Below are 27,531 nucleotides of genomic sequence, written 5' to 3'. Positions count from 1 at the left end.
CAGCAGACAGCTACTACATGTAGACAAGAGTCTACAAAGCTGTGCATTGGCTGTCTAGCTGCAGAGCACAACCATGCCAGTCCCATAATGCACTTCCTGAAAAGCCTACACCAGCATAAATAGTGATTGTACTCTTAGATGCAAAGGAAGGAGTTGTGGCTTTGTTTACCACCTTAAAACACTTTTTTAATTTGATCTATATTCTTATGCGGGTTTAGTATTTCATGTTCGTCATTTTTTTGTGTTTCTTTCACAGTCTTTTACTCTACATACACAGCGTTGTCACTTAGGCATCATCAAAAAAGAAATAAATAACAGGAAGAGCACAGTAGCCCTATCTCCATATGGAGCACTCACCGCTCCTCTTATTCTCACAGTTTTGGTATCAGCAAAGTTCCAGGAAAGATGGAGAATAGGGAGAGAAGAGGAGGTCGAGATTCTGCCTCTCGCAGGGCAATTAAAGTGAGCTGAGTACACGGTGAGAAGTAGTGCTCTCACTGAGAGATGTACTGCACCTGTGGTGTGACAGCCACAGATAAAATCCTTAGTTAGTCAAAATCATGACAGTGACTTTACTCTAAGTCAGCCTTATTTGCTGTTGCTTTTACTTCAATATCATTTAACGCAGAAGCCAATTCAGTCGCTGCGTTTCACACCACGGAGCAGTCGGCCACATAAAGACTAATTTTAGCACATATTTGAAAGTGAAGATGTCCCCGGGGAGTGGTTTGATAAGCCTGCAGAGAGAGGACAGGTTTTTCTTACCAGACAGCTGTACTCTACCTCCTGCTCTGGCAGTTTTTTGTCATTTCTCCACCTTCTCTCGCCCCCCCATCCTCCCCACCCGCACCTTCCTTTTCCACTCCCACTCTATAGATAATGAGGTTTTAATGTAGTAGATTTGATATGGTGCAAGAAGGCTGGATTTTTCCCCATTACTTATCTCTGGCTACCAGGCCTTCCCATATGGGCTGCCCCTTAACCTCTTCATTCTGGCAAACATAGAGCCACCCTCATCCTCCCTCCCCCCCACCCACACACACACCTTCAAATTCAAACTTCACCCCCAACACAATACCCCATTTCTCTGTCCACTTGCAAATATAACGCATTCTTTTCAAGCCTTTAACACTTGTCCTTGCGTTATGTCCTAATTACGAGAAAGCAATTAGCAGCGTCCGTCTTTTATATATGTTAATAAGAGAAATCAGTATATTAAGATGACATGAATGAAGGTAATAAATACTATATGATATCGCATATTGGAAAAGTAAACAGGCCCTGCAGCAACAAAGGGGGCTGATGATCGGGGGATGAGTGTTGGTTATGAAAGATTACGATAATAAAAACAATCATCTTTAACCCTCTTTCATCCGTTCCATCTTCTGGTAGCCTTCCCAGCCTTTCGTCTGCTTTTCCCTCAATTTCTTCCCACTCTTTTCCCTCCTGACCTGTCCTGTTCATCACCACCGTCATCTCTCTTCCTCTCATCTTTGCTATGCTTTTGACCCCCTCCACCCTACCACCCTTCATCCTCACTGCATGCTTCCCTCCCTCTACTTTCATGCCATCACCACATTATATCTGTCATTCTCTCCAGACTCCATTTCAAATTAACTGCAGTGAAGCTTTTTTTTTTTTTTTTTATCTGAAAGAAACCGACTGAAGACAGGAAGTCTAGAAGGCAGACAGAGAAAGATAGCAGTGCAAGGTGGTGGTCTTTGGTTTATTGGAGTGGCCTGATAGGTCTCATACCTAATTCAGTCCAGAAGAAGAAATGGAAGGGGTGAAGACCAAATTCTCACCTGTCTCTGAGGATAATAGCTAATTAACTGCATTGTGACAGAAATACCTATATATGCAGGGAATGAAGGGGGGTGGGGTTAAAAGGGGTGAAAACGTAACTGGAAGATATATGAGGGCAAGGAGCATCATATGAAACAAAAACTGGAGGTTTAGAAATGTTAACGATAGTGAGCTTGAAAAAGCCTGAACAACATTTGTTCTCATGTGGGAAGATTCTGTGTTACCACACCAAGAAAACTGGAAAAACATATCATGTTTATGTATCTTTCCAGAAATAATGACAAAGGATAGCTAAAGACTATTCATTGTTTTTGTTGGGTTGGCTCCAAAGTGGTGCTAACGGGGTAAATGTTGGAAATCGCACGAGTGCCAGCTAAAGATTTCTGACTTCTTGCCTTCTGACAGTGACTGCAACTGTACCAGAGGAACCTTTGATGTCTGAGAGGATCCTGTGAGGATTTAGGTTTCCAGAGAGAACAGGACAACTTTGCCCTTTACTCTGGTTACAGTTTAGTATAAGAGACTGATGGGGAAGGGAAGGTTAAGCTCACATACTGTTTTCTGCTGTGTGGAATCTGTTTCCTGTGCACAGAATCATTATATTCATTCAGCAAACACTCAGTCTGCCGCTGTATTTTGAATGCCTTCTGCCCATTTTGAATCAAATTAAGCCTCACAAATCATATGGTGTAATCTGTTTAAGAATACCAATATCAAGTCTGCAAAAGCAGCAGCTTTAGGAGTTCTTTAGTTTTGAATAGGGCTCCACGCCTCGCAAAATGCTTGTTTCTGACCTTTTCTGTTTTAAAGAGGAACCTGACTTATTGAATCTTTATGTGCTGCAAAAAATGGCAGTCTCCCAATCTTAGTGTTTAGTTTCGACACAGAGGTGTAAGTTAAGCAGTGTTTCTTTATTCATCACTCACTTTTCCATAGTGTAGATCGTTTTATCCAGGATGTCAGTGTAACCATGAGGTGAGCGCTGGTTATGGTTACAGATGCAATAGAGCTGACCAGAGGGGTTGGATAATATGTTCAAATTTTCAAACTGGCAACCATCAATCCATCTACAAGCAACTGCTGCTGTGCACAGTCAGGGTCAAAAGAAAGTTTTACACATCTGGTGCATGCATCTGGTCTTTGAATGAGGTAAATACAAACTCAGATGGACTACAAAACATGTGCACTGTGTCATTATTTATTTGACAACAACTCAGAATCAGTCGCTGCCTCCATAGGAACTGAGAGGGTAAGTGGCAGCCAGGTGCTGCTAATCAAACACACTTGATTAACTGAAGAGCAGAAAGTGTGAGCGCCTCTATAAATCCTCGTACAGTGGATTAGAAAGTCATTAAGGAAATGTTAAGTTATTCCTTCTTAAGGTTGTTCTAGCTGTTGAATCATGGGGTGTAATACTGATGAGTCTCTTGTGTCTGTGTACAACTCTCAGCTCTGGAGATCATTACAACAGAAAGAAAGGCGGCACACGTAGACTTCTTGTATTCTCGAGGTGGATTAGGTTAGAAAGTGACCCACACACAGTGCTGCTAAAAAGTGTTTGCCACCTTCTCAATTTCTTAGTTTTTTGCAATTTTGTAGAAGTTACAAATTCATCAAACAAATTTTCATTTTTGACAATGATAAACTGATTAAATACAAAATGCATTTTGAAATGATGATATTATTTAGTTTGGGACACCAGTATTCCAAACCTACCGATGTGAAGTGTTGCCTTGCTTTTTAATAGCCACAATGAAATGAGACTAAACACAATCGTGCTTTGGCCACTGTGTATCACAGCACACTCTTCCCTAAAACAACAATCCAGTGTCTTCTCTGTGTGAAGTTTTAATAAACTAAAAGCTATACACAGTGAGGCCTGTGGATTACTTTTTTCCTGTTTCAGCTTCACATTACATGAAAACACAGATATCCAAATATGGATTAATAAACCCAAACTATCTCCATGACTACATATTGTACCACTACATGTAACTGTAATATTTTTGTTATTTGGAACAGGGCAATGTGATGAAGCCTGGCAAAGGGTGCTTTTACCAATTTCTTTTGTTTTCGCTTTACTTTGGATGTATTTTTGTTTATACTGGCCAAAACTAAGTGCTGAAGTTAGACTAAAAGAATATTTTGGTTACAGACAGACTGTTTGGGCTGCTTCTTAAATATATCTCCTAATTGTCTCTGTACCTCACACGCAGTTGCAGTCATCTGTGCTGAACAGTTCGATGGTCCTAAGCGAAACACCTAATGTGGTTCTGGAGGGTCTGAGACCCGGGACCGGCTATGTGGTCCAGGTGAGGGCCCGCACTGTAGCGGGCTACGGAGCCTACAGCAAAGACATGCTCTTCCAAACCCTCACCGACGGTAAGTGTGTGGGTGGTTATCTGGAGTGTGTGGAGGTGTTTGTGTGGGTGTGGGTTTTCGTGGTGGAGAGGAAAGCGAGTGTAGGGCTGAGAGAGGGAATGTGAGAGGGTTGCGCAAGAGTGAAATTCTGGCTGTGAAGTGATTAAATTCTCCCTTACTTTCTGTGTGTGTGTGCGTGTGTGTGTGTTTGTGAAGAGTGCTTGCAGTCATGTAAAATGAGCCTTGTAAATTATATTTTCTGTGTATTAGAGAGAAAAAAGTGTCAGTTATATATTTTCCCTTCCAGAAATGCTCAGCTGTGTGTATGCAAGACTGAAACATATGAGGAGTATGAAATATAATATTAATTTGTGTGTGTGTGTGTTCTGCAGATGAATATAAGTCAGAGCTCGGACAGCAGCTCTCTCTGATTGCTGGCTCTCTAGTTGGTGGAGTGTGTATTGTATCACTAGTAGCTATCGCCATCATCTGTACCAGGTAATGTACAGCTGACACACCTGCTCACTTCACACGAAAGTGCAGCTGCACATAAATGTCTGTCACTGCAAAATCCAAAGAGGTAGAGATGCTAGACACGTGTCCTATTAAATAACATACTTTTCACTTGTCAGACTATGAACATGAACTGATAGTTAAAACAACAGTTCCCCTCTTTTTTGAGCTTTGAACGAAATGCAAAGGTGTTTGTAATTACGTGGACAAAGCGGCACTTCAGTAGCACAGTTGCAGCTTCCACACATCACGTCTTTAGATCACGTTATTTAATGACCGCTGAGGAAATCGATTAGCTGAGACAGACTGGTAGATGCTTTTTTAAAAGCAGTAAGTGGACTTTGAACAACATATTTTTTTCCAGGATAAATGTTCAGGGCCGATTGGCCATGGAGCATACCACATGAATAAAAATGCCCCCAGCAACAGAATCCCTGACCCATTTTACTAATCCCCTGCTCTCTTTCGTGACATTTGCCATCTGTTTCAAATATAATTACCCAGTAAAATAAATCTGACACCCACAAATATCAATCAAATAAATGTATTTTAACAAAGCTCCTTTAAATGAATAAGAGAGCTGCTGCACATGCATTCTTCTATTTCAGCTAAAATGGTGAAAAAAAGAAAAAAATGGAAGTTTATCAACCATATGAGCAGCACCTAGCACCTAGCTATCGCTACTTAAGCGTAAACCAGATAATGGAAGCCTCTGGGAGTGTGTGGTGTGGAGCGTAGCCACAGCTGATGTACCTCCTTTAAAGTAACATTTTATATGTTGTTGATGTGACAAAAAATAAATGACAAGTGAAAGTTCTGCATGAATAATTGTACTAAAATGTCCATCCGTCAGTCCTTACAAAACACCATCCATCCCTCTATTCGTCATCTTCCACTTATAGACAATCAGGTCACAATGGCACTAAGCCAAGTAGGGTCTTTTCCCCAGCAACACTTTCCAGTTGATCCTGGAGGAGCTGAGGTGTTCCCAGTTGCTCCCAATCACTCGAGTGAGCCTTGAGTCTATTCTAGGGTCACCTCATGTTTGGATATACCCAACGACCTCCAATGGAAGGCTCCCTTGAGACCGGGAGTCGCAGGAGATCCCTTTGGATGTCTGAGCTGTTCTCCTTATCTCCAAAGCTGAGCCCATTCCCTCTGCAGAGGAAACTGATTTCATCGGTCTTAGTCGTTTGGTCATTACTAGATCTCATGATCACTATTTGCACTATTTGTTGCAGTCTTATGAAAGTTGGACTTGGTGGAGTGCTAATCTCATTACCATGACAGTCTGGTACAGCACCCACATCACTGCTGATCTTGTGCCAATCTGTTGGTTCAAGTCACACTGCACTTCCTGTTACTTGGGAATAAGAGGCCATCATATTTGATACAAGCTTCTAAACCCCAACCAGGAGGCAGCATTTCATCATTTTTCCAGTTGGAGATGAGAGGAACTCTGTGGCAGTCCACCACCTCCTGCTTGACCACTAAAATGAAGCAATGTTGCAAAAGTACCGCTTTGGCGCCTCTGGGTGTCATATTATTCTGTATGGCATCGTTAGATTGTTAAATTACAGGCATCAGTGCATGAACAGCTTGTCTTACTTACTTTACATATAGGGGTAATAGGGTAAAGGGGTTGAGGACATGATTGGTGGTAGAGAAGAAGAAGAAAAAGATGTGATAAACTAATCTGTTGTTTGTTTTTCATCTTTGATGTTTTTTTTTGGTTTTTTTGGTGTCTTATCATTTGAATTTCGATTGATATTAAACCATGTGAGAAATTTGGAACCAAAAAATCCCTATTTGTTGCAGCTGTTAAAAAACACAGACGTTTGACTGATCTCATTCCATTCTGCTTTTTGTAATTCAGCGAGCTTGAAGGTTAAAACCACTGGTGTCGGCTTTAATAATGTGCTCTATTTTAAAACATTATCAACTGTGTAAAATGTTCATCTTAAACTATTTTCTGGAGCTGTTAAATAAATGTCTTAGAAAGTAAAATAATACTTTTAAAACGAAGTACAGTTGAAGTTGCATTAAATGGTACCTTACTATATATACACTATATTGCCAAAAGTATTTGCTTGTCTGCCTTCACACTTATATGAACTTGAGTGACATCCCATTCTTAATCCATGGGGTTTGCAGCTATAACAGCTTCAACTCAGCTGGGAAGGCTTTCCACAAGGTTTAGGAGTGTTTATGGGAATTTTTGACCATTCTTCCAGAAGTGCACTTGCGCTCTAATTGATCCCAGGAGTGCACGGTCAGGACTCTGTGCAGGCCAGTCAAGTTCTCCCACACCAAACGCACTCATCCATGCGTTTATGGACCTTGCTTTGTGCACTGATGCACATTCATGTTAGATCAGGAAAGGTCCCCAAAATGTTCCCATACAGTTGGGAGCATGAAATGAAAAAATTACAAGTTCCTCTCACTGGATATTATGAGGGACAGCCCCAACAAGTACCCTTGTCCTGGCAACCACCAAACCCGCAGTCATCCAGATGGAGAAGTGTGATTCGTTGCTCCAGACGAGACATCTGCACTGCTCTAGTCTGTGGCGTGCTTTATACCACTTTATTCATCACTTTGCATGGCACTTGGTGACATAAGGCTGTTGTTCGACCGTTGTTCACTGTTCCTGAAGGCCACATGAATTTTGGAGGTCTGTAGAGATTGACTTTGTAGAAAGTTGGTGACCTCTGTGCACGATGCACCTCAGCTCTGTGATTTTACATAGCCTACCACTACATGGCCAAGTTGCTGTTGTTCCCAATCATTTCATCTTTGTTATAATATCACTAACAGTTGATTGTGGAATATTTAGTAGTGAGAAAATTTCACAGCTGGACTTGTTCCTCTATCACGGTAACATTCTGGAATTTACTGAGCTCTTCTTTTACAAATGTTTGTGGAAGCAGTCTGCATGCCTAGCTGCTTCATTTTATACACCTGTGGTCATGGAAGTGATTGCAACATCTGAATTCAATGATTTGGATGGCTGCATTTTGACTTTTGGCAATATAGTGTAGCTTCCACCACTGACAGCTGCAGCTCTCTCACCTTAAATGTAGAATCGGTATGTTTACCAGTATATCTGCTTGCAGTCGCGTGTGTGCATCTAAGTCAAATCCTCTCTGTACACTGTAGTCTTTAACCTTTCGCTGATCAACTGATTCAAGCTCAAACTACACTTGCTGCTGCTATTGCTATTATTGTTAGCTATTTCCAATACTTTTGTATCTGCATATGGTACTACAAAAAACCGAGTGTGGCATTTTCCGAATAATGGTCATTCATGGCCACAGCCACTGACAGCAAGGAGACCTACAAGTTAGTCTAACTTTAAATTTTGCATGCATTGGACTATAAAATATTTGTTTTCTTATCCTGTTAGGGGGTCACAGATGAACTGGAGCCTGTCCTAGCTGACATTAAGGGAGAGGTGGGCTATGTGAAGGAGAAATATCAAAATTAGAGTGCAAGAACAAAAGATTCTTATGAAAAAACATTGGTTGTGTACGCGAAGGGAGCATTTCTAAATGTACTTCACATATTTTTTTAAAAAAGGATTTGAAATGACTCCTAGTAGAAATAAAGTTGTAGACCAAAAAATCACGCACAAGTGATGCAAAAAAAATATTAAATTATAATATTTAATACGGCAAGAGTTTTAAACTAGCTGTGAAATGAGAAATGTCCAAAGTCTCAGTGACCCCATGAACTCCCAGAAATAGCGAGCGGCAAGCTGTCTCTCCTGCGCTCAGTATTAGGTGTCTGCTGTGGAGATCAGTCCACATATTAAAATATTACCGCGTGCATTCCTTTAGTTTCAGCCTCGGAGAGAAGCGGGAAACAAGAGCTGATGACAAAGAGCACGAGCAAGTCACCCAATACTAATGATTTCCTGACAGACTCTCTCTTAAGCACACTTCTGGAAAACAATTTATTTCACCTCAAAAGAGAAACAGCGAGAGGACAACCAATTAGCATGATGTTTCTGCAACATTTCTAACTTTGAGTTGTTTTATTTTTTTACCTACTTGCCACTTTTTCTTCCCCGTAAATCTCTGTGTCCGTGTTTCTGTCTGCAGGAGAAGGCAGCTGAAGGAGAGCGTATATGGTGACAAGCTGCAGCAGTACAACACAGGAGGAGGTACGACCCCCCTCTTTATTTCTTTATCACGATACATAAAATATGATGTGTTAAAACAGTGTGTGTATTCGAGCTTTCTGCCTTTCTCCTCAGAGGTGACTCTGAGGCCAGACATGTTCAGTGGACCCACACCCACTGTGACCTTTCCCAGCCTTTCTGAGGGTCACAGTTCACCAGGGGTCAAGATCTACATTGACCCTTTCACCTACGAGGACCCCAATGAGGCTGTGCGGGAGTTTGCCAAAGAAATCGATCCCTCCTGTGTCAAAATAGAGGAAGTCATCGGATCAGGTAGATACTTTAAGTGCCTTCATGTGTTTGGTGACCCTTTCGCTTTTGTCATGTTGTTTCTATAAGCTGCTGAAAGATAATCTCAGCAAGGGAAAATCTGTATTTATTTTCAGATGTGTTGAATAATCATTGCATTCATTCAGTGTAAGCAAAATCAGTTGAAGGTTGAGATGAAAAAATAACCACAATCACAGCACTGCTATCCTCTACAAAGTGCCTCAAAACATAAGCTAGAAAAGCAAACCTTGGTTTATTTAATGAAACCAACCGCCATGTGAAGGAGCAGATCCTCTACAGAAAATTAATCAAATTTCTCAACTGTGCCAGACTTTAGTGTGAATGAGGAAGATCTGGAATCACACAATGCCAGTTTATTATTTTGCTTTATTTTTCCTTTGAAGTCAGGAGAGATGTTTTATTCATGTTGAAAACTTTCACAGGAATAAATTAAAACTGTCTTCATGCATTCTCTTTGGCTATCTGCACTCTCACTGTAAAAATGCTGTATGATGTTTGGCAAACAGAGAACGCTGAGAGTCCCAGGGCTGCTGGGGGGGTATTTTGGCTATTGGATGAGAAAAGGAGAAAGGAAAAGAGGAAGGAAAGAAAAACAAGGAACACCTTTAAAGTATAAAGCTGAGTGTGAGTTATCATCCACTTCAGTTATCAGTCGTTGGGCTTCAGTATCGCGCAAAAGTCTTAAGCCACCCCTCATTTCACTGGAAAATAAATGCAGCAGTTTTATTGAAGTGTGTACAAACATAAAGGAAACTAGTCTAAGGCAGCGGTCTCCAACCTTTTTTGCGCCACAGACCGGTTTATGCCCGACATTATTTTCACGGACCGGCCTTTAAGGTGGCGCAGATAAATACAACAAAATAAAACTAGTACCGGTACCGAAAAAAAAGAAGATTTATTCATAACACACGTGAAAAGACCCAGGAAATCGAGTTAACGATAAAAACGATAACAAAATAACACTGAAAACCGATAAAAACCCTGAAAACCATACATTTCACACCTGAGCTTCAACTCTCGCAGCCTGGTACCAAACGACTCACGGATTGGTACCGGTCCGAGGCCTGGGGGTTGGGGACCGCTGGTCTAAGGAGCTTGGAAAGAAAAGCGTCTGGACTTCTTTAAGTTGCTTGAAGACGTTTCACCTCTCATCCGAGAAACTTCTTCAGTTCTAAAGTTTAGATAAAAACCTTAGAACACTGATCAGGGGGTCCTTTTTGCCTTTTGTGGGGGACACTCCCATAGGGCTTAAATCTGGGACTCTCCACCAAGAAGCTTCTCAGATGAGAGGTGAAACGTCTTCAAGCAACTTAAAGAATTCCAGACGCTTTTCTTTCCAAGCTCCTTAGACTGTGATGACCTGGATGACTGAGAACCTTCACAGACATAAAGGAAACTACAATATATAAGTCAAAAACACAGTTTGTACAATTCAAACAAGCTTGAAAGTCAATATTTTGTATGACCAACTTCATTCTTCAGCACAGACTAAACTTTCTTTTTTTCTTCCTTACACCGCTGAGTGAAATGCAACTCCAAAACCATGACTAAGCCTCCATTGTGTTTTATATGGTGGCTGTAGTAGCTGTACACACTCATTGTTGTACCTCTATTCTCATCCACTTCATAATAATGACATACAGCTTTTAAGAATGGCTTCTTTACCGTTTTTGACGTGGCTTTGGGAAACAGTGGATGAATCAATTGGGGGCCTGATGCATCTTTCAGGGTATCCACATTCAGATTGGATGAAGGGTTTGGGAGTTTCAGGTCCTAAATATGTGCCACTCTCTTTTTAAAGGCACAAAAGGTAGTTGGACAGTTGAGTCAAAAGCTATTTCAGGTAGGTGCGGGCAATTCCTTCGTTATGTCATTATCACTTAAGCAGATAAAGGTAGATAAGCAGATAAAAGGCCTGAAGTTGATTTGAGGTTTGATTTGGAAGATTTTGCTGTAAACAGACAACATGCGGTCAAAGGAGCTCTCCATGCAGGTGAAACAAGCCATCCAGAAAAAAACCATCTGAGAAAGTGCTACAATATTAGGAGTGAGTGACCTGGAAGATAACAGTGGTGGATGATCGTCCACTAAATTTCCCCTTGTGGGACAATTAAAGGATTTTTCTAATCATTTCCATGGTGAAGAGGAAACCCCTTCACAACAGCCAACCAAGTGAACAACACTCTCCAGGAAATAGGCGTATCGATATCCAAGTCTACCATAATAATAAGACTGCATGAAAGCAAATACAGAGGATTCACTGCAAGGTGCGAGCCACTCATAAGCCTCAAGAATAGAAAGGCTAGATTGGACTAGCCCTCTAAAACACTGAAAGCTGGTGCAGTAAAGGCCTGGCAGAGTATTAAAAAGAAGAAAACGCAGCATCTACTGATGTCCATGGGGTCAAGAAGACTTCAGGCTGTTATTACCAGCAAAGGCTTTTAAAACAAGTATTAGAAACTAACAATTTATTTTCAGGTATTTAATTAGTTCAGTTGCTTTTGACCTGCATTTGAAATGAAGCGATTGTGTTAAGTTCCTTACATTTTTATGCAATCTTTTTGTTCAACCCAAAGTGCATAAAGATACAACTTAAAATTCTTTGCTAAGTTGTCTGTTACTGGTTCATCCTTGAGTTACTTATGCTGGATAGGTCAAAGAAAAAAAGATTTCCTCCAAAAATGTTCAGGACTAGACTGAAAATGAGCCAAAAACCATCCAGTGTCCAAAGACAAATCCACAGAAAGCTGAGAAAATTAGTGCTCAAGACTACCTTAAAAAATCAAATATGACAGCTTAGAATCAAAATTTAAAGAAATGAATTGTAGCCCAAGACTTTTGCACATACATAGCCAAAAAAAACTGATTATATAAGGATATTAGAGCTATGTATTTATGTTTACTACTGTTCTATCCCCCCAGAAAAAAATTGCATATATTTATTGTTTGTTATCAGGACGTCAGAAAAGGGACTCATAAGTTTTGGAGCCCTCACCCATTGAGGAAATATTTCTAAAAATATTTCAAAGTAATTCCTCCCCAAAATTAATCAGCAATTTCTATAACGCATTTATGAGTTTCAGTACAAGTGCAACTTTGGATATTAAGGCAAGGTGGGAAGCTGAGACTGGCACTCAAATCTCAGAGGACGCCTGGGAAGAGGTGTTCGGTGAAGCCCATCTCGTGACTCTGGGCTGTGGAGAGAATTCAAATGGAAGGTGGTCATGAGATATTTTAGAACCCCAGAGATAATGGCCAAAATGAAGCCTACAAATCCTGATACCTGCTGGCGAAATTGTGGTACTCATTTAGGAACCCACTCACATATATTCTGGTCATGCCCAAAAATCTGCTCATTTTGGAATAACATATTTAAAGTTCTCAATACAGTTTTCCAACAACCATTAACAAAAGACCAACAGTTCGCCATTTTAGGAGTATTACCAAATGGTTTTGCAGGAAACAGTAAAAAGTACCTCTTAAGAATCTTGCTTACAGCAGCACTAAAGTGTATTACTATTAAATGGCTGAATCTTGACCCACCTTCATATAATATGTGGATTGATAAAGTAAGAGAAATTTACCAGATGGAGGAAATAACATATACTCTGCGGATTCAGAGAGAGTTGTTTACTGAGCGTTGGCGACCCATACATGCTTTACTGTTTCAATAATTTAGCATAGGTCTGTTTCATTTTGTTCCTTCATGGCTATTAAGATTTTCACGTTTTTTAATATTACGTAAAGTTTCTTTTTTGGGGGGGGGGTTTGCATCCCAGTTTTGTGTTGTTTCCTAATTGCAGTTCTTATTGTAATCTGTATTTCTGCACTGCGGTTCCTGTAACTGTCTTACTTGTGAACATTGCAATGTTTTAAATTATAATAAAATCTGAGTTAAAAAAAAAAGAAGAAAGAAAGACAAGGGACTCACACTCTGAGACACGACCAGTGTCTGTGTGACAGTTTTAAAGAAAGCGATCTGGAGCTGCAGCTAAATTTAATAGGATCTTTCTTCACTCATGCTCTGCCAGGTTTTCTGAAATTTGGTTACTCGTGTTTGAACAGTATTACTGACCGACAACTAGACAGACCGACGAATAAAGCAGAAGCACTGAAGCCAGCTACCTCTGCCTCACAGGAATAATAGTATACATTCTCTACCAGATGTTCAGGACTGTTGTTTGCTACAAGTAGATTTTTAAAGGTAATATTAATGCTCATTGATTTAGTGTTTTCAAAGGTTTATATGTTGATCATATTGGCATTATTTGTTTAGATCTTATATCACAGCATTAGACCCACAAAGGTTGGAGGTTCACTTTAAACTATCATTTGGTTAATGGGAGGGAAAGGAATATGGATTCTTCAATATTGCAAGTAAGGTGATAGTTCAGTATGGTGCTTTCTTGAAGATGGTTATTTTTGCAAAGTGGATTCAGATTTGAACATATATTAAGCTGATATGAATCATTTTTCACATTATTCAAGGTGTGAATGGGTATATGCCTGCTCCTGTTTGTCTTTTGTTTTAGAGCAAGATTGCATAGAGATGGACCGATCCGATATTACATATCGGTATCGGTCCGATACTGACCTAAATTACTGGATCGGATATCGGAGAAAAATAAAAAATGTAATCCGATCCATTAAATATCACGAAAGCACCTCACAAAACTTGCAACATGCCGTAACTCACCTCAGAACGTTAGCACGTCGGAGCAGTATGCATCACGTGATAGAGCGGCTGTGGCATGCGGGACCTGTCGGTGGTCTGGATAGCATTTGGAGCTTCGCTAGCAACCCAGCATTTCATCTCCGACAAAGTTATCCCCGAGAGAAGTAAAGCAAGTGTGTAAGTCCATCTCTGAATGTTTGTAAAGCATTCCTGCGTTAAGCTTAACGAGCGACTGCCTCTCGCTCTCCGGCTGCTACTTCAATCATGAAACTGCTTAACGATCAGCTGATCGGCTTTTCTGTCGCAAGTCCGTGTCTCTTGTTTGCTTTTGGCCCACTTTGCACCAGAAAGAGGAAACCAGCGGCTGAACAACAGAAGCACGTTTAAGCTTGATCAGCTGTTGTTAGAATTTATTTAATATTACTTTCTACTCGAGGATCTTTTTCTACGTAGCTGACGCTGGTAACTGTGCAGGGGCGGATCTAGCAAAGTTTAGCCAGGGGGGCCGATAGGGCATTAACAGGGAAAAGGGGGGGCACAAAGACATACTTTTCTTTCTTATTCTCATTTAAAATGTCTCGCTTTTAATTATTCAATATTTATCTGAATCTTACACCCAAAGTTTTAACCTGATGTAAAATGTATAGAAGTCCATTACTGCATATAGTAACTGTTAAGTCTAATATACCCTAGTAAGCTATAGTACTTTTTCCTTTGGGAAGGTACCATCTGTGCAGTCTGCAATTTTGTTGAAGAAAGATGTTGAATCTATTTAATATTTCTTGAAAAATAATTGATTTCTGTGCATTTTTTTTCACACTGCATCAAATTAAGGTTGATTACGTTGATTAAGCATCATGAGGTGGAGCGTGAGGGGTGGTTCCCTATTTTTTATTTATTTATTTTTGTTGTTGCTGGGAGTTGGAACCCTATTAGTTAGGTTGCTTAATATTTACGCTAAGTACTCTTTAAAATACCAGAATAGGGAGGAAGGTGTAGGTTTGAGTTTATTAGATTGATCAGTATTGCTGAACTATGAAATTTTTTTTTTTTGCATACAGGTATAACAGAATAGCTTTAGTGTAGTTGTTGTTTTAAACTTGAGTATGAACTTATACAAAATGCAGCAAGATATTTAAAAAACAGTTTTGTTGATTAAAAAACACTATATCGGATTCATATCGGTATCGGCAGATATCCAAATTTATGATATCGGTATCGGTATTGGACATAAAAAAGTGGTATCGTGCCATCTCTAAGATTGCATAAAACCTTTCTGGTCAAATTTCGTGAAACTTATTACTGTTTAATAATATATAAAAAATAACTGCCAGAGGCAGATGGTTGCTGTTACTCTCACATTTCAGCTCTTTTTGGCTTTTTACCCACTGCAACTGCAAGCGTAGCTGCTGTCAGCTCATATAAAGCGTTATTTTTTTATCTGACCTGGGTTCCCTGTCTGGACCATGGCGCTGCCTCTTTTCTGGTCAAGTGTGAGATGGAAAAGAAAGGATCACCTCCACCATGAATTTTAGCTGTGATGCCCCTGTCATTGTTAATGTTGTTACTATGTAACCAACCTTTTTAAATGGAACTGTTCATTTCAGCCAGCTGCCATCACAAGTGATGGGCAAAAACTGTGTAACCAGCAAGTAACCAAGACTTTTACTGAAGAAGAATTTTACTGAGTAGTCTAGTTTTCTTTCGGCACTTTGGTAAGTTGAATAGCTATCCTGCTATAATACAATTTGATTCTGTGAATACATTTTGTTAAAAAGTATAAAAGGTACATTTAATTTGTAGCATTCCCATATCCTTTACTAGAAAGTGACCACAGAGAGTTGATCAGGTTCTATAAATCTAAACATTGACTGTGTGCATTTCATCCACAAATTTACATCTTTACAGCCAATATGTGATGTTAAGCATTTTATTGAAAATTAATTGAGAGACATTTTTTCATCTCCCTTGAGATGCTCTGCTAAACCTTAACTGTAGCCACCGTCAGCTTCTTGTAGTTTGTTGGCCATGACAACTGACACACTTATCAATTGCCCAATTACTTTTTAACCTTTGAAACTGAGGGCGTGTTAATCAATGCAACACATTTGTTGAAGTCCTGGAATTAAAGCTAAATGTCTGCACTTTAATCTTTCTATATTTTTTGGATTCAACAGTAGTGGTATATGGAGGCAAAAATGCAAAATTTCTTATAGACCTAAGTCTGTTTCTTATTGGTCATAATTTATGGTCAACAAGAAACAGGAGTAAAACGTTATTCTTCAGATCTTACACTTTGATTCTCGTTACTTATTCTTCTTTTGACCAAAACCAATCACACTCAAAGCGATTGAGCTCACGGTGTTAAAGGTTGTGTATTAGAACTGCTGCGAGTATGTGCTGTGGGCTTTGGTCTGTTGAGGTACTCTGAGAGGCTTTTGGTAATCCCTCCCCCGTTTCTCGGTTTATTTCCCTCAGCGAAAGGGTTTCTCACCTAAGCCAGAGGTGACAGAGGAGGGCTGAAAACTGCAAGGAGGGAGGAGAAAATATGAGCCCGAGTAATATGAGATGGGCACCTTGAACCCTCAAACGGGCGGATCTCTACCTTTCTAAGTGATAGTGAAAGTTTATCCATAGCTGTTTGCCTTTTGTTTTTAATCTGTGTATTTCTTTGATACTTCCTCCTATGTCGAGCTCCCTCTGTGATTCAGCCCCCTCTGGAGTTTCACTTTTGTTTGTGTATAGCGAAATGCTAAACAAAGAACCGAAAGGGGGGTGGGCTGGGGGGCGGGGAGGAAGCAGAACAACAGATTGAGCAGGGAAGATAAAAGAAGAAAGCACCCCGAGGAGATAATAAAAATATCTCACCTTACTCCCTCATCCTCTCCCTCTGCGATAACACCCTCTCCTTTCCTCCTTTTGTATTACTATCACTGACACTGTAGGAATTGTCCTTCACAAAAAGCACTTTATTTGACTGAAGACAAATCATGAAACTCTTAAATTTATAAAAGGAAGTAGCAACCATATCTCATCTGACACTTCTTTACTAAGCAGCATACTTAGATATAATGTAGACCCAAGAATGTTTATAATACAGACTAAATCTTTCCTTTGATTTTCCCGTCATCTCTTTGACCTCGTTTTTTTTCCGAAGAGCAGTGACATGTCATCTGACATGGCCTCTCTTGGAGAAAAAACCCCATCCTTCCATCCCTTCTCCCTGCCTCGTCCTTATTATCATTGCCTGCTCATAACCACCCCTTGCGCTTTTCATAACAGCCCTCTCTCTGTCATCCCCTTCCCGTTCATTTTTTCTCTCCCTCTCCGTCTGTGTGTCGACTGGTTTACAGTGGTGACAGTAGATACTTTTTAATGAGCAGTAAGATGTGGAGCAGAGATCACAGTGAGACAGGACGGCACAGCCTGGCATCCAATTCCCATTACTCATCCATTATTCACACACCGATTTTTATCTCTGGGATGAGGACTTTCATTTTGAAGTGACATTCAATTTTCATGTCCCCAATCAGCATAAAGCTGCATTTATTTTGACAAAAGACATCTGTGTCACAGAAAGGGAATTTTTTGCGCAAGGAACGAGTTCATTGAAGTTATAACCAGTTCGGCTTCCTTCACAGCAAAACACAAAGAAAACCGTAATGAGAGACACGTGAACTATTGAACCTCAAATCTATAGGTTACGCTTGATCTCCTACTGAATTTGAAAGTTTACTCACTTCCAAAGAAATAAACAGTCTCTAATTTTTATGGTAGTTTAATTTTAATCGAGAAACTAAAACAAAAACAAAACAAAACTATACGAGGAATAGAGCATGAGGGAGAACACAACAAAGGGCAAGACTGAGACAATATGTACACACAGACGATAACGAGGGAACAGCCAGCAGAGATCAACTGAAACTAATTACAAATGACAAGACAGGGGAAGTAGACGAGAGGTCATCAAAATAAAACAGGAAATGACATAACAGACTAAAAGAATCTCATTTCACAGTAAAAAAAAAAAAAAATCAGATATATTGTTATAATGCTAATGTGCAGCACATACTCATGCACAAAAAGCATGAAGTAAACACTCTGTTATTAAAAGTTTTATTAAAGGTAAAATGAATCTCCTTTCCGTATTTTGTTATTATTTGGAGAAGTTGCATTTGCTTGTATTTTCTTACTCCACCTTGGTGACTTGTTGTGAACTGATGTTATGTTAAAAAAAGAACATGAATTATTTTCCTTTGTTCCAAACACTTTGGAAGCACAGCCTTTCGGCAGGTCATTTACTGAGGGTGGGACTCTATAAGAAGTGTATTGTATTTATTTCTGCTGTAGTGAGTATACAGAGGAAGGAAAATTGTAGTGTTTCGGCCATCGCTCCGCTCTGTTATGGAGGTGCTACACAGTATATCTTCAATAAAGCAATGCAAAAACTAATTTTTAAATGCTGAAGGGATTAGCAGAAAGAATAATCATGTGACTTGTGAAACCTGGTTGTTTCAAAAGTCACAATAAGGAAGTGTAAAACAAAAAAAAACAAAAAGAAAAAACGTTGTTATAGTTTATAGTTCAATTATGACACGTGACTGATGATGGGGTCAAAATGTTTTTACATTTCTTTTAAACTCTAATGAAAAGGCAAACCTGATACGGCCTTAGCAGCGCACTATTTCCATCCAGCACTTTAACCCGGGCCGACTTTATTTACCTGAGAGATTATATTTGAGGAATATGTGCAAAACCGAGTATCCAAGCAACAACGGTGGCACTGTCCCTTTTATCTTGTTTGCCACCTCTGCTACACAACCTTTCCTCACCCTTGAGCGGTTATTGAGGGGATCCAATTTTTGTTGTTCTTTCATTTTGAAAAAAATAAAAAAATAAAATAAAATAAAAAATAAAAAGTGCCCTTGAGCAAAACCCCTCGACCTCAATCTAATCCGGTGAAGCTGCTCAGTGACCATCAGTATGACAGCGAGGGTGCAGATGGCAGCTTTTCAGCTTTCAGTGTTTGTATGTTTAACTTGCACTCCGTCACACACACGGCTCTCTAAGTCATCCAATTGAAAAGAAGAATGTGCTCAGTATGAACTCGAGCCTGTTTTTTTTTTTTTTTTTATTTGAGCCCCGTTTTACATTATTAATGGGATTCAAATGCAGTAATTTAGTATCCCATTTTATTGGTAAATCATTTATTTAAGAGCTCAAAATTAAGGAATACTTTAGTGCACATTTTTTGTCCTGTTGGGGAAAAAAACGGAATTTGCTTTAATTTGACTCCTTTTATATTTTCAGGTGAGTTCGGTGAGGTATACAAAGGTCGCCTGAAACCTGTGGGGAAAAAAGAAATCCCTGTGGCCATCAAGACCCTGAAGGTGGGCTACTCTGAGAGGCAGAGGAGGGACTTCCTGTCAGAGGCCTCAATCATGGGCCAGTTTGACCAACCAAATATCATCAGACTGGAGGGCGTGGTCACCAAGAGCAGGCCTACGATGATAATCACAGAGTTCATGGAGAATGGAGCACTGGACTCATTTCTCAGGGTAACTGCTACACTTTAGACCACTTTCAGGATCGGGTCATTTAAAGGTTTGATTAAGGTTCCAATGAGGGGAAATTCCCAAGGAATAAGGAGTGCGACCGCACAGCTACTGTCCAGAGAGGGTCGATGTATTTAACCATTAATATAAACTGCATCAACCCCGACATAGCCAAGCTTACTAAAGTTTAATAATTAAGGCTTACGACACTTTTCTCCAACGTAAACAGGAGAAATATAACTGAAAAGAGGGAAAAAAGGCTTTCCACACTTATAGCAAGTTTTTGCCTAGCGACTCTAAGAACAACCATCACTTGTCTGGACAGCACTGCTCAGCAGCTCAAGGTGCTAATGGTGTGGTTGGTCAGGTTCAGTTCCCAACCATTTATCATCTAGAACTCAACATGATGCTTAAGAAAAATGAAGATAACATCACCTTCAGCCTGACAGGAAGAAACACACGATTTACAGTCTGAAATACAAATGATAAAAATTACGATTGAGCATCACACATTGACATGGTACAGTATTATATCACATGCTTTTGGGATATTTAATACCTCTACCAGATCTGGATCTGTTCATTTATTAGGCATACCTAATAAACCGGTAACTGAGTATAGGCACCTTCACCTTCGGTTCAAACTAAATAACCAAACAGAGCAACAGTTGGAGAGAGGAGGACTGTAAGTTTTTGAAGAAATAGACACAAAGACAGAAATAGCCTCCTGCGCTTCCCTTTCTCCTCTCTTCCTTCCTGTGCTCTTTCCGCCTCATCCTGCCAGCCTGACTGTCTGTCAGTCTGTCCGTCTCTTTGATCCTGCCCTCCTTTTGAGGCGCCTCTAAAAACAGAAAGAGAAACTCTTTGATGTTTGGTACTCACAGCGTGACCCCTTTTGACTCAGAAATCACCCGATGACTCATGCACACACACATACACAGACACACACATTCACAAACACAATGATCGATCTTCCTGGTGTTGCTGTCCTAGCGTGACCATCTTGGAGGCACAAGACCCAAAAGATCAATGCCGTGTGTGTGAGTGTGCCTAGAAGAAGGTCTTTGCCTGCAGAGGATTAGGCTAGAGGAGCATCAAAGGTGAGGTTTGATGCGCAAAGTGAATTAAAAGACACACACACACCTTCGACTGCAGAGATGTCAGTGGGGGATGTCAGTGATGTTTATAAGAAACAGAGAAAGCCTGGCCCAGAGGTGAGGTAGCAAAAAGGCAAATATTTTGAGTTTTATCAAAAAATGTTTCATAAATCCAACAAAGCCTCCAGCAGCTCTAAACAGGAACTTTCTTAACTTTCCAAGCCACCTTTGTATAGTCTTGGTCAACTTGCTTTTGTTCTTTTCTTCTCTCTTTCTTTTTTTTGTACTTCTTTTTCTTATTCAGTACTATGCAAAAGTCTAGAGCGACCCTTCATTTCTTCATATTTTTTTATTCCAAGGAGACTGACTTTCTTTAAATGTTTCCAAGCAGTCTTGACCAATGGCTTTCCAGACTTTCTGAAGGTCTTCCAAAGTTTTTTTTCTTTGGACATTGGCTGCTTTTTCATTCATTTTCAATCCAGTCCTTCCACCTGCCCATTTTCACATGAATGTTTGTTGTAACTCTGAATTAACAATCATTAGGAATAAAAAGGAATCTACCTCAAGGAATAAAGCACTGTTTTGTCCACACATGACATGCAGCTGGGCAAATAACCAACTTTAAATGATGTCTATAGGCAATTTATTATTAGCAGCTTGTCACAAAAACACATCATTTGTTCCAATTTCTTTATTTGAGTCTGCGAAGAATGCAGACCGTTCTTATTCCTGACGATTTGTCACGTCCCGAGGCATCCCATAGAAACGCAAAAGGTACTCTTCTGCGTCCCTTTGATATGCACCGGATTGTGGATGGAATTCAATAGAATGACACTCCTGGTGGTAACCCACGCTCCAGCCGTGTATTCCAGCCCAAACCCAACCTTAATCCTAACTCTAACCATAGCCTTATCTCTAACCTTAACTACGGTCTTAATTGTATCAGATAGTGTTTTCTAAATCAATTAATGATGAGAAAGTAAAATAAAGGTACATGTGTAGATTCATTCCCAAGCAGTTGTCATGTTTCCTGACATTTCCGAACACACACACACACACACACACACACACACACACAATATGTTACATTTTGGGATGAGAACGTGTTGGAAGAATGCCAAGAAATGATAAGAAAAAAATCCTGCAAAGACCTGACACAGGACCTGAGAGATGCATCTGCTGATCCATCTGCTGTTTAATGAAGCCTCATCAGAAATAGTCTCAGTGGAAGGGTGGCTGTCAAGAAGCCATTGTTAAGGATGGGAAGCAGGGAGAAAAGGTTCTGCTAAATTACACCAGAATTGGACTGAAAATCAGTGACAACAGGTCTTACGGATGATGATGAATCCAAATTTGAAAGTTTTAGTTCAAATCCTTTGGGGTCATTATCTCACAGTGTGAAATGCTTTGTGGCAACTGTTGTCATTTGGTGCTATGTAAGTAAACCTGAACTGAGAATGAATTGAGATCCTCATCAGTATGTACCAAGGAGGTCAGGAATGAGGTACAGCAGTGAGTGTCTACAGCCATCTGTGAAATACTGACTTTGACACAATTTGGGGCTGCACTTCAGTCAGTGAAATGCAGCCACCATCCCATACTATTTATACACTATCTGATTGGCAACAGCTTCATTTTTGACTATGACAATGACCTCAAACACATTGTCAATGCAGTAAAAGCATAACTGGATAGAAAAACACACAATAAACACTATCAGTCATGGATTGGCCTCCCCAGAGCCCGGACCTCAACATTATTGAAGTAGTGTGGGATCATCTTTACAGAGATCAGAACAAAATGCAGCCAACATCCAAAGAGGAGCTTTGAATGTCCTAAAAGAAGCCTGGAGAAGTATTCCTGGAGATGACTTGAAGAAATTACGAGAAGGTTTTTATAGAGTTTGAGTATTTGGCTATTAGACCTCAGCTGAAGCTACAAAGTAGAGCAGGGCCCAATGTTGCTAATAGGACAGGACCTCCTGGAATTTACATACAGGTGGTGGCAGAGAGGAAGCAGATGGAGATTTTGAGTTTCTGAGGAGACTTGTCACATGAATGAGAGTCTGAAAGGCACTATGGCAGAGAAGCATTGAGTCAAAGGCTGATTGGCTAGCAGAAGACGTGCAAAAAGAAAATGCTCAGAGTGATGATGACAGAATTAAGTTTGAAAGCGTGGAAAAGCCGAAGTGATGTAAAGAATAGACTAGCAGCCTGAACACTCAGGAATGCAGACAGATGAATGTGAAAAGCTTTTCCTTATTGAACTTCAGCATAAACTGCATTTCAGGCTGTGATAAACAATAAAGGTGGTCGTGCACCTTGTTTGCTTAAATTTATTTTAAACTAGCTGACATCCAGCTACATCTGACGGCAAAAAGGCTTTGTAGAATTTCCAGCTGTCTCCTTTGTATTGGTCCAAAATGCCTGCTGTAACACTTTTATCACAGCGTTTCAATTAACTCTTTTCAGGGTGGTTTTCACACATGCACTGCTGCCCTGAACTTTTCTGTTCGTCACCCGACTGTGAGCTCCGTGTGGGGGAAAAAGCTAATATCCCACATGGTCACAGTAAACAGTCTTGAACCCTGCAGATCCTTTGTACAAAGTCTATGTGATGTTCAAGAGAAGAGTGCAGGTAATAATCTGGAGTGGTTATCTTGTTTCCTGCCTCTTGCACACCCTTTCCAGGACAACTATCTAAACCAAACGGGGCATCTGAAGTTTAAAAAAGCGTTTGAAGGGAACTCTCTACGGTTGTGTGCCGCATGTGAGGAAGGTCAACTGCAGATCACTGCCCAGAGTTCATGTGTGAAAAATAGCTTAGTAGTAAAAGCATTTGTTATATTAGTGTTGACACAGTTTGCAATTTCTTGGTCCCTTTTTCAGAGTTTTTTTTAATTACCGTTATTTATTGAAGGATAGTCGTCCTTTGAGTATATCACATTTACACACCTGGAAGCTGCAAATTTTAACCACAGTCTGACTTGCTGGGCTCTAGGGGGTTAAAGGCCTTTCCTAAGGGCACCACAGTGGTTGTAAGGAGGGAAGGTCAAAGGGATTCATTTTCACTCTTCCACCTCGATCTTAGCCTTCCGGTCATAAACCTGTTTCTGTAACCTTCTGGCCAACACGCAGCAGGAAGTGTGCTTGAAGATTTTAGTGTGTCGGTGTATGCAAAGTTATTAAAATAGAAGTAAGAAGCAATAGTTGGGTTTCAGATGCTGTATTTTAAGCCTGTGCCAGCCTCTGCCAACACGAACACAGTATGAGCAAAGAAGTGAAAGCAGAAAATGGAATCTTGCAAAAGATTAAGTTCAAGTTTTTTCTTACTTGCATCATCTTGATCAAATTCGTTTTATGCAACTGTAACACAACGTACCACATTTACACACCATCATCTGTGCTGCAAATAGGGAAGGGGATGGGGGGGTAAAAAATGTTTTTCTCTTATGACATTTTCTGTGAAGTGGTAATAAATCTTCTTACCTGCAAGATTCTTTCTAAAGCACTAAAGTGAAAAAACCTGATAATGGAAAATAAGAATAATCCTGTCGGTTCATGGTTTCACAGCAAAATGATGGGCAGTTCCCAGTGATCCAGCTGGTTGGTATGCTGAGGGGCATCGCATCTGGAATGAGGTACTGAGACTCACACCCAGACGCACACACACACACGCGCGCACATACCCACTACAGAAATCCATTTTACTATAAAGATGGAGAAGAAACTTTTCCTAATCTTTCAGACATGGGTATGAGGATTTAGATTTCTTTTGGCGATATCAGTTCTTTCAGATGTTGAGATTTCATGTGGTGATATTCGTGCTGTCTGGTCATGTGCATCAGCAGCTTGAGATGCGCTGTCTCCACATCCTGACGACTCTGCACGGACACATACATTGATATGAGCACATAAACACATGCAACCTCCGCTATACGCTGCATTTGAATCCACTGGTAAAACTGCAACTTTTCAGCTTGGCAGACTGACAAATGCTCACACACACACACACACACACACACACACACACACACACACACAAACTCACGCACACTAGAGCCTATCTGTGTTAAATGCAGGCTGTGATAGCACAAAAACATGTTACTGTATACATTAAATCCTATTCCTGTTTTATCGAAGGTAGCTGGCAGTGATAACATGCACTCACAGGCAAACACACACACACACACATAACTCTAAATCCCATTACCTTTTTATAGTAGCCTAGGTAGCTGGCTACAGATAACACAAATTCATACAATAACTCCTGTTGATGTTACAGGTACCTGGCGGAGATGAGTTATGTTCACCGGGACCTGGCAGCTCGAAATATCTTGGTTAACAGTAACCTCGTGTGTAAGGTGTCTGACTTCGGCTTATCACGTTATCTGGAGGAGGACACCTCCGACCCCACCTACACCAGCTCGCTGGTACGTAAGCTAAAAACACACTAACGCTTCCTTCTGCATTCCTTCATTCTGCAGACCAAAGGTGGGCAAAATGTTTGTTGCAGTGGTAGCTTTTCTTTACCAGGATTCTGGCCTGTTACTCACATTTATTAAAAGGTAAAAAGATGCACCACTTAAGAACTTTGGTCTGCCACAGTTTAACACACAGAAAATGAAAAGTCTCTGGATTGGTGAAAATGCAAATTTTAACCATTTTACAAGTAGGTCAATCATTTTAAAATAAAGTTTTCAGTTCAGTTCTGTCATTAAGAACTACCAAACATTTCTTCCCTTTAAATAGATTTCAGTATATTGATACACTCAATATACACATTATTAGGTACACCTACCTAGTACCTCTTTTCCCTTCACAACTGCAGTCATTCTTCGTGGCACAGATCATGTTGTTAGTGCCAAATTCTGACCGTACTATCCGAATGTTGCAGCAGAATTTAGGATTCATCAGACCCGGTGCCATTTTTCTAATCTTGTGCGTTGTCCAATTTTGGCAAGCCTTTGTGAATTGTAGCCTACCACGTTCAGAGTCACCTAAATGCATGTTTACTTGACCATGTCTTCTAATGCCTAAATGCATTGCACTGCTGCTGTGTAATTGGCTGATTAGGCATTAGGTTGTGTTGATGAGCCGTTGAACAGGTGTACCTAACAAAGTGGCAAGTGAATGTATATAGAATATGTAGGAAAGGGATATGATTTTTCCTATCCAAACCATAGGGGTTTCAATTTGTAGTCCATTTGTAGTCCAAGTACTGTCGACCAATTATATTTGGCAGTCAGAACTTTCTTTGTCATTACTCATCTACCTTATAGAGGCCTTTATATAAAATGATTGAAATGTATTTTCCATATATACATACTTTTATATGTTCAGCAATTTGACTGTGATATGTGTTGTTTCCTACACACTTATCTGTGTGGTGCAGCCAGTCTGGAATCTTAATTAAGACTAAACTGATAAAGGCCGGATTGAAGTTTGTCCTGCGGGTGGTGAGTTGGACATTTTAGAAAGACTCAGCTTGTCAGATCGCCGGTTTGTCACACCGATTTTTTTATCAATCTAAGCCGGACTTCACGGGCCCGCTGCCGTACCTCAGCTCATCTGTGCTTTGAGCTGAATGTTAATACTTTAAATTAAAATGTGCTTGACTGATTACATTAAACATGTTGTCACACACTGCTTGAAGGTAACAATTTGTGTTATTTGTTTCTGCCGCTTCTCACTCGTCCCTGTGGTTGTGACTGTACTCACAAGCTGCCAAGTAGCTTGCTCACTAATAAAAACTATGTTGAGCCACTCATGATGTTCATGTTACAGTTTAGATGCCTTTGCACACAAAAACGTTCACTGAGTCTTTTTTTTTATATCCCGCCAGTCCTGCATTGGCCATTATCCTATAGACCTATAGGCATAGACCTGGCCGTTCATATTGTTCACACATGTTAACCCTGAGGCAGATAAAAATTCAATTATAAGCTTAAGAGATCATAAATTTAAAACATAGCGTGCAGACAAATGAAAATTCACCGCCTCAACATATCCTGCTGACATATCCGGCAATATTTTGAACTCGCAATGAAAAATCAGAGTACTGTACTCCATGGGAAGAATAAAGATTCAGGCTATCCTATTGGGAAACAAATATAATTCATAATTTAACCCTTTGAGGTCTAAAAACGGATTTATGCTTTTGTGTTAAATCTACAATGCAGGTATGTTGTAACTGCAAAACCCTCCACAGATGTGTAATGTACTTACACGTAAATGTAAGGACTATTGTGATTGGCCTGTTCAGTACCGTTGATTCATCCTGTGCATCCAGCTACGTTTTCTCTGCACTTTTTGAGTTCATTAGTGAGAAAACTAATAATCAGAGCCTCAACCTCACAACCTGACTCACAAGTCAAGAGTGGGCCATGGGACAAGGACATAAACACTAGCACTTTGGTTGTAGGAGACTACATTGGTTGCATCGTTAACTGGACCAAGAAGAAGTCTAAATTAGTTTTAAATCTTCATCAGTGATGTCACTGACTTAAACTTTAGCTCCTGTGAATCAAAAATATGTACGTTTTGTTTTTATTTCATTGCTTTCCAAGGTCTTGTTAATCAGGGAACAGATTCATTTTGATACATCAAAAACTATTCACATTATTTTTCCAAATAAAAATTCTGTTTTAGCCTTTCCAAGGGAAGGGTACAGCCTGGGAGTATTTTTGAATCTCCTTAAACAAAAACAAGGTGACTCAGTGGGCTCACTTGTGTTTGCTTGCATCTATCTGTCGTGAAACACAGTGTTACCTCCTTACTAGGATAACACAGATTTGACAAGAAACAACAGCAAAACTAGATTAAACTGAAACACGCAAAGAAATAAATCCAAACCAATATTCAAAATGCAAACAAAACCCAGAGCACAAAACTAACCAGAATTAAAGACTAAAGTAAATACAGAGATCTAGGACCAGGGTGGGGTTAAAGAAAAGTTTTTGCTTGATGGATTAAATACACACTGCCTTAAACTCGTGTCGCTTGCCTGACTTAAAAAGGAGTCTATTAAAAAGAAATGTTTGTCTTAAGC

At 40.0% G+C, this 27,531-nt stretch overlaps 1 protein-coding gene across 2 annotated transcripts in view; it reads left to right on the top strand.

Annotated features, from left to right (window-relative positions):
- The window catches only part of LOC146688927 (ephrin type-B receptor 1-like), a 136,665-nt gene that overhangs the window by 91,480 nt on the left and 17,654 nt on the right, over positions 1 to 27,531 (top strand). For both annotated transcript variants that reach the window (XM_085436117.1, XM_085436116.1), the window contains exons 10-16: positions 4,023 to 4,188; positions 4,560 to 4,665; positions 8,784 to 8,845; positions 8,939 to 9,136; positions 19,140 to 19,387; positions 24,054 to 24,121; positions 24,766 to 24,913. In XM_085436117.1, the coding sequence (XP_085292243.1) occupies positions 4,023 to 4,188; positions 4,560 to 4,665; positions 8,784 to 8,845; positions 8,939 to 9,136; positions 19,140 to 19,387; positions 24,054 to 24,121; positions 24,766 to 24,913 (996 nt within the window). The remainder of the gene's footprint in view (positions 1 to 4,022; positions 4,189 to 4,559; positions 4,666 to 8,783; positions 8,846 to 8,938; positions 9,137 to 19,139; positions 19,388 to 24,053; positions 24,122 to 24,765; positions 24,914 to 27,531) is intronic.

The sequence above is a fragment of the Copadichromis virginalis genome, linkage group LG17 (genome assembly GCF_057382275.1).
Source record: "Copadichromis virginalis isolate Kocher_CV1m ecotype Utaka linkage group LG17, C_Virginalis_male_GT1.1, whole genome shotgun sequence".
Taxonomy (NCBI): domain Eukaryota; kingdom Metazoa; phylum Chordata; class Actinopteri; order Cichliformes; family Cichlidae; genus Copadichromis; species Copadichromis virginalis.
The sequence above is the reverse complement of the archived record's forward strand: the minus strand, read 5'-3'. Positions and strand labels throughout refer to the sequence as shown.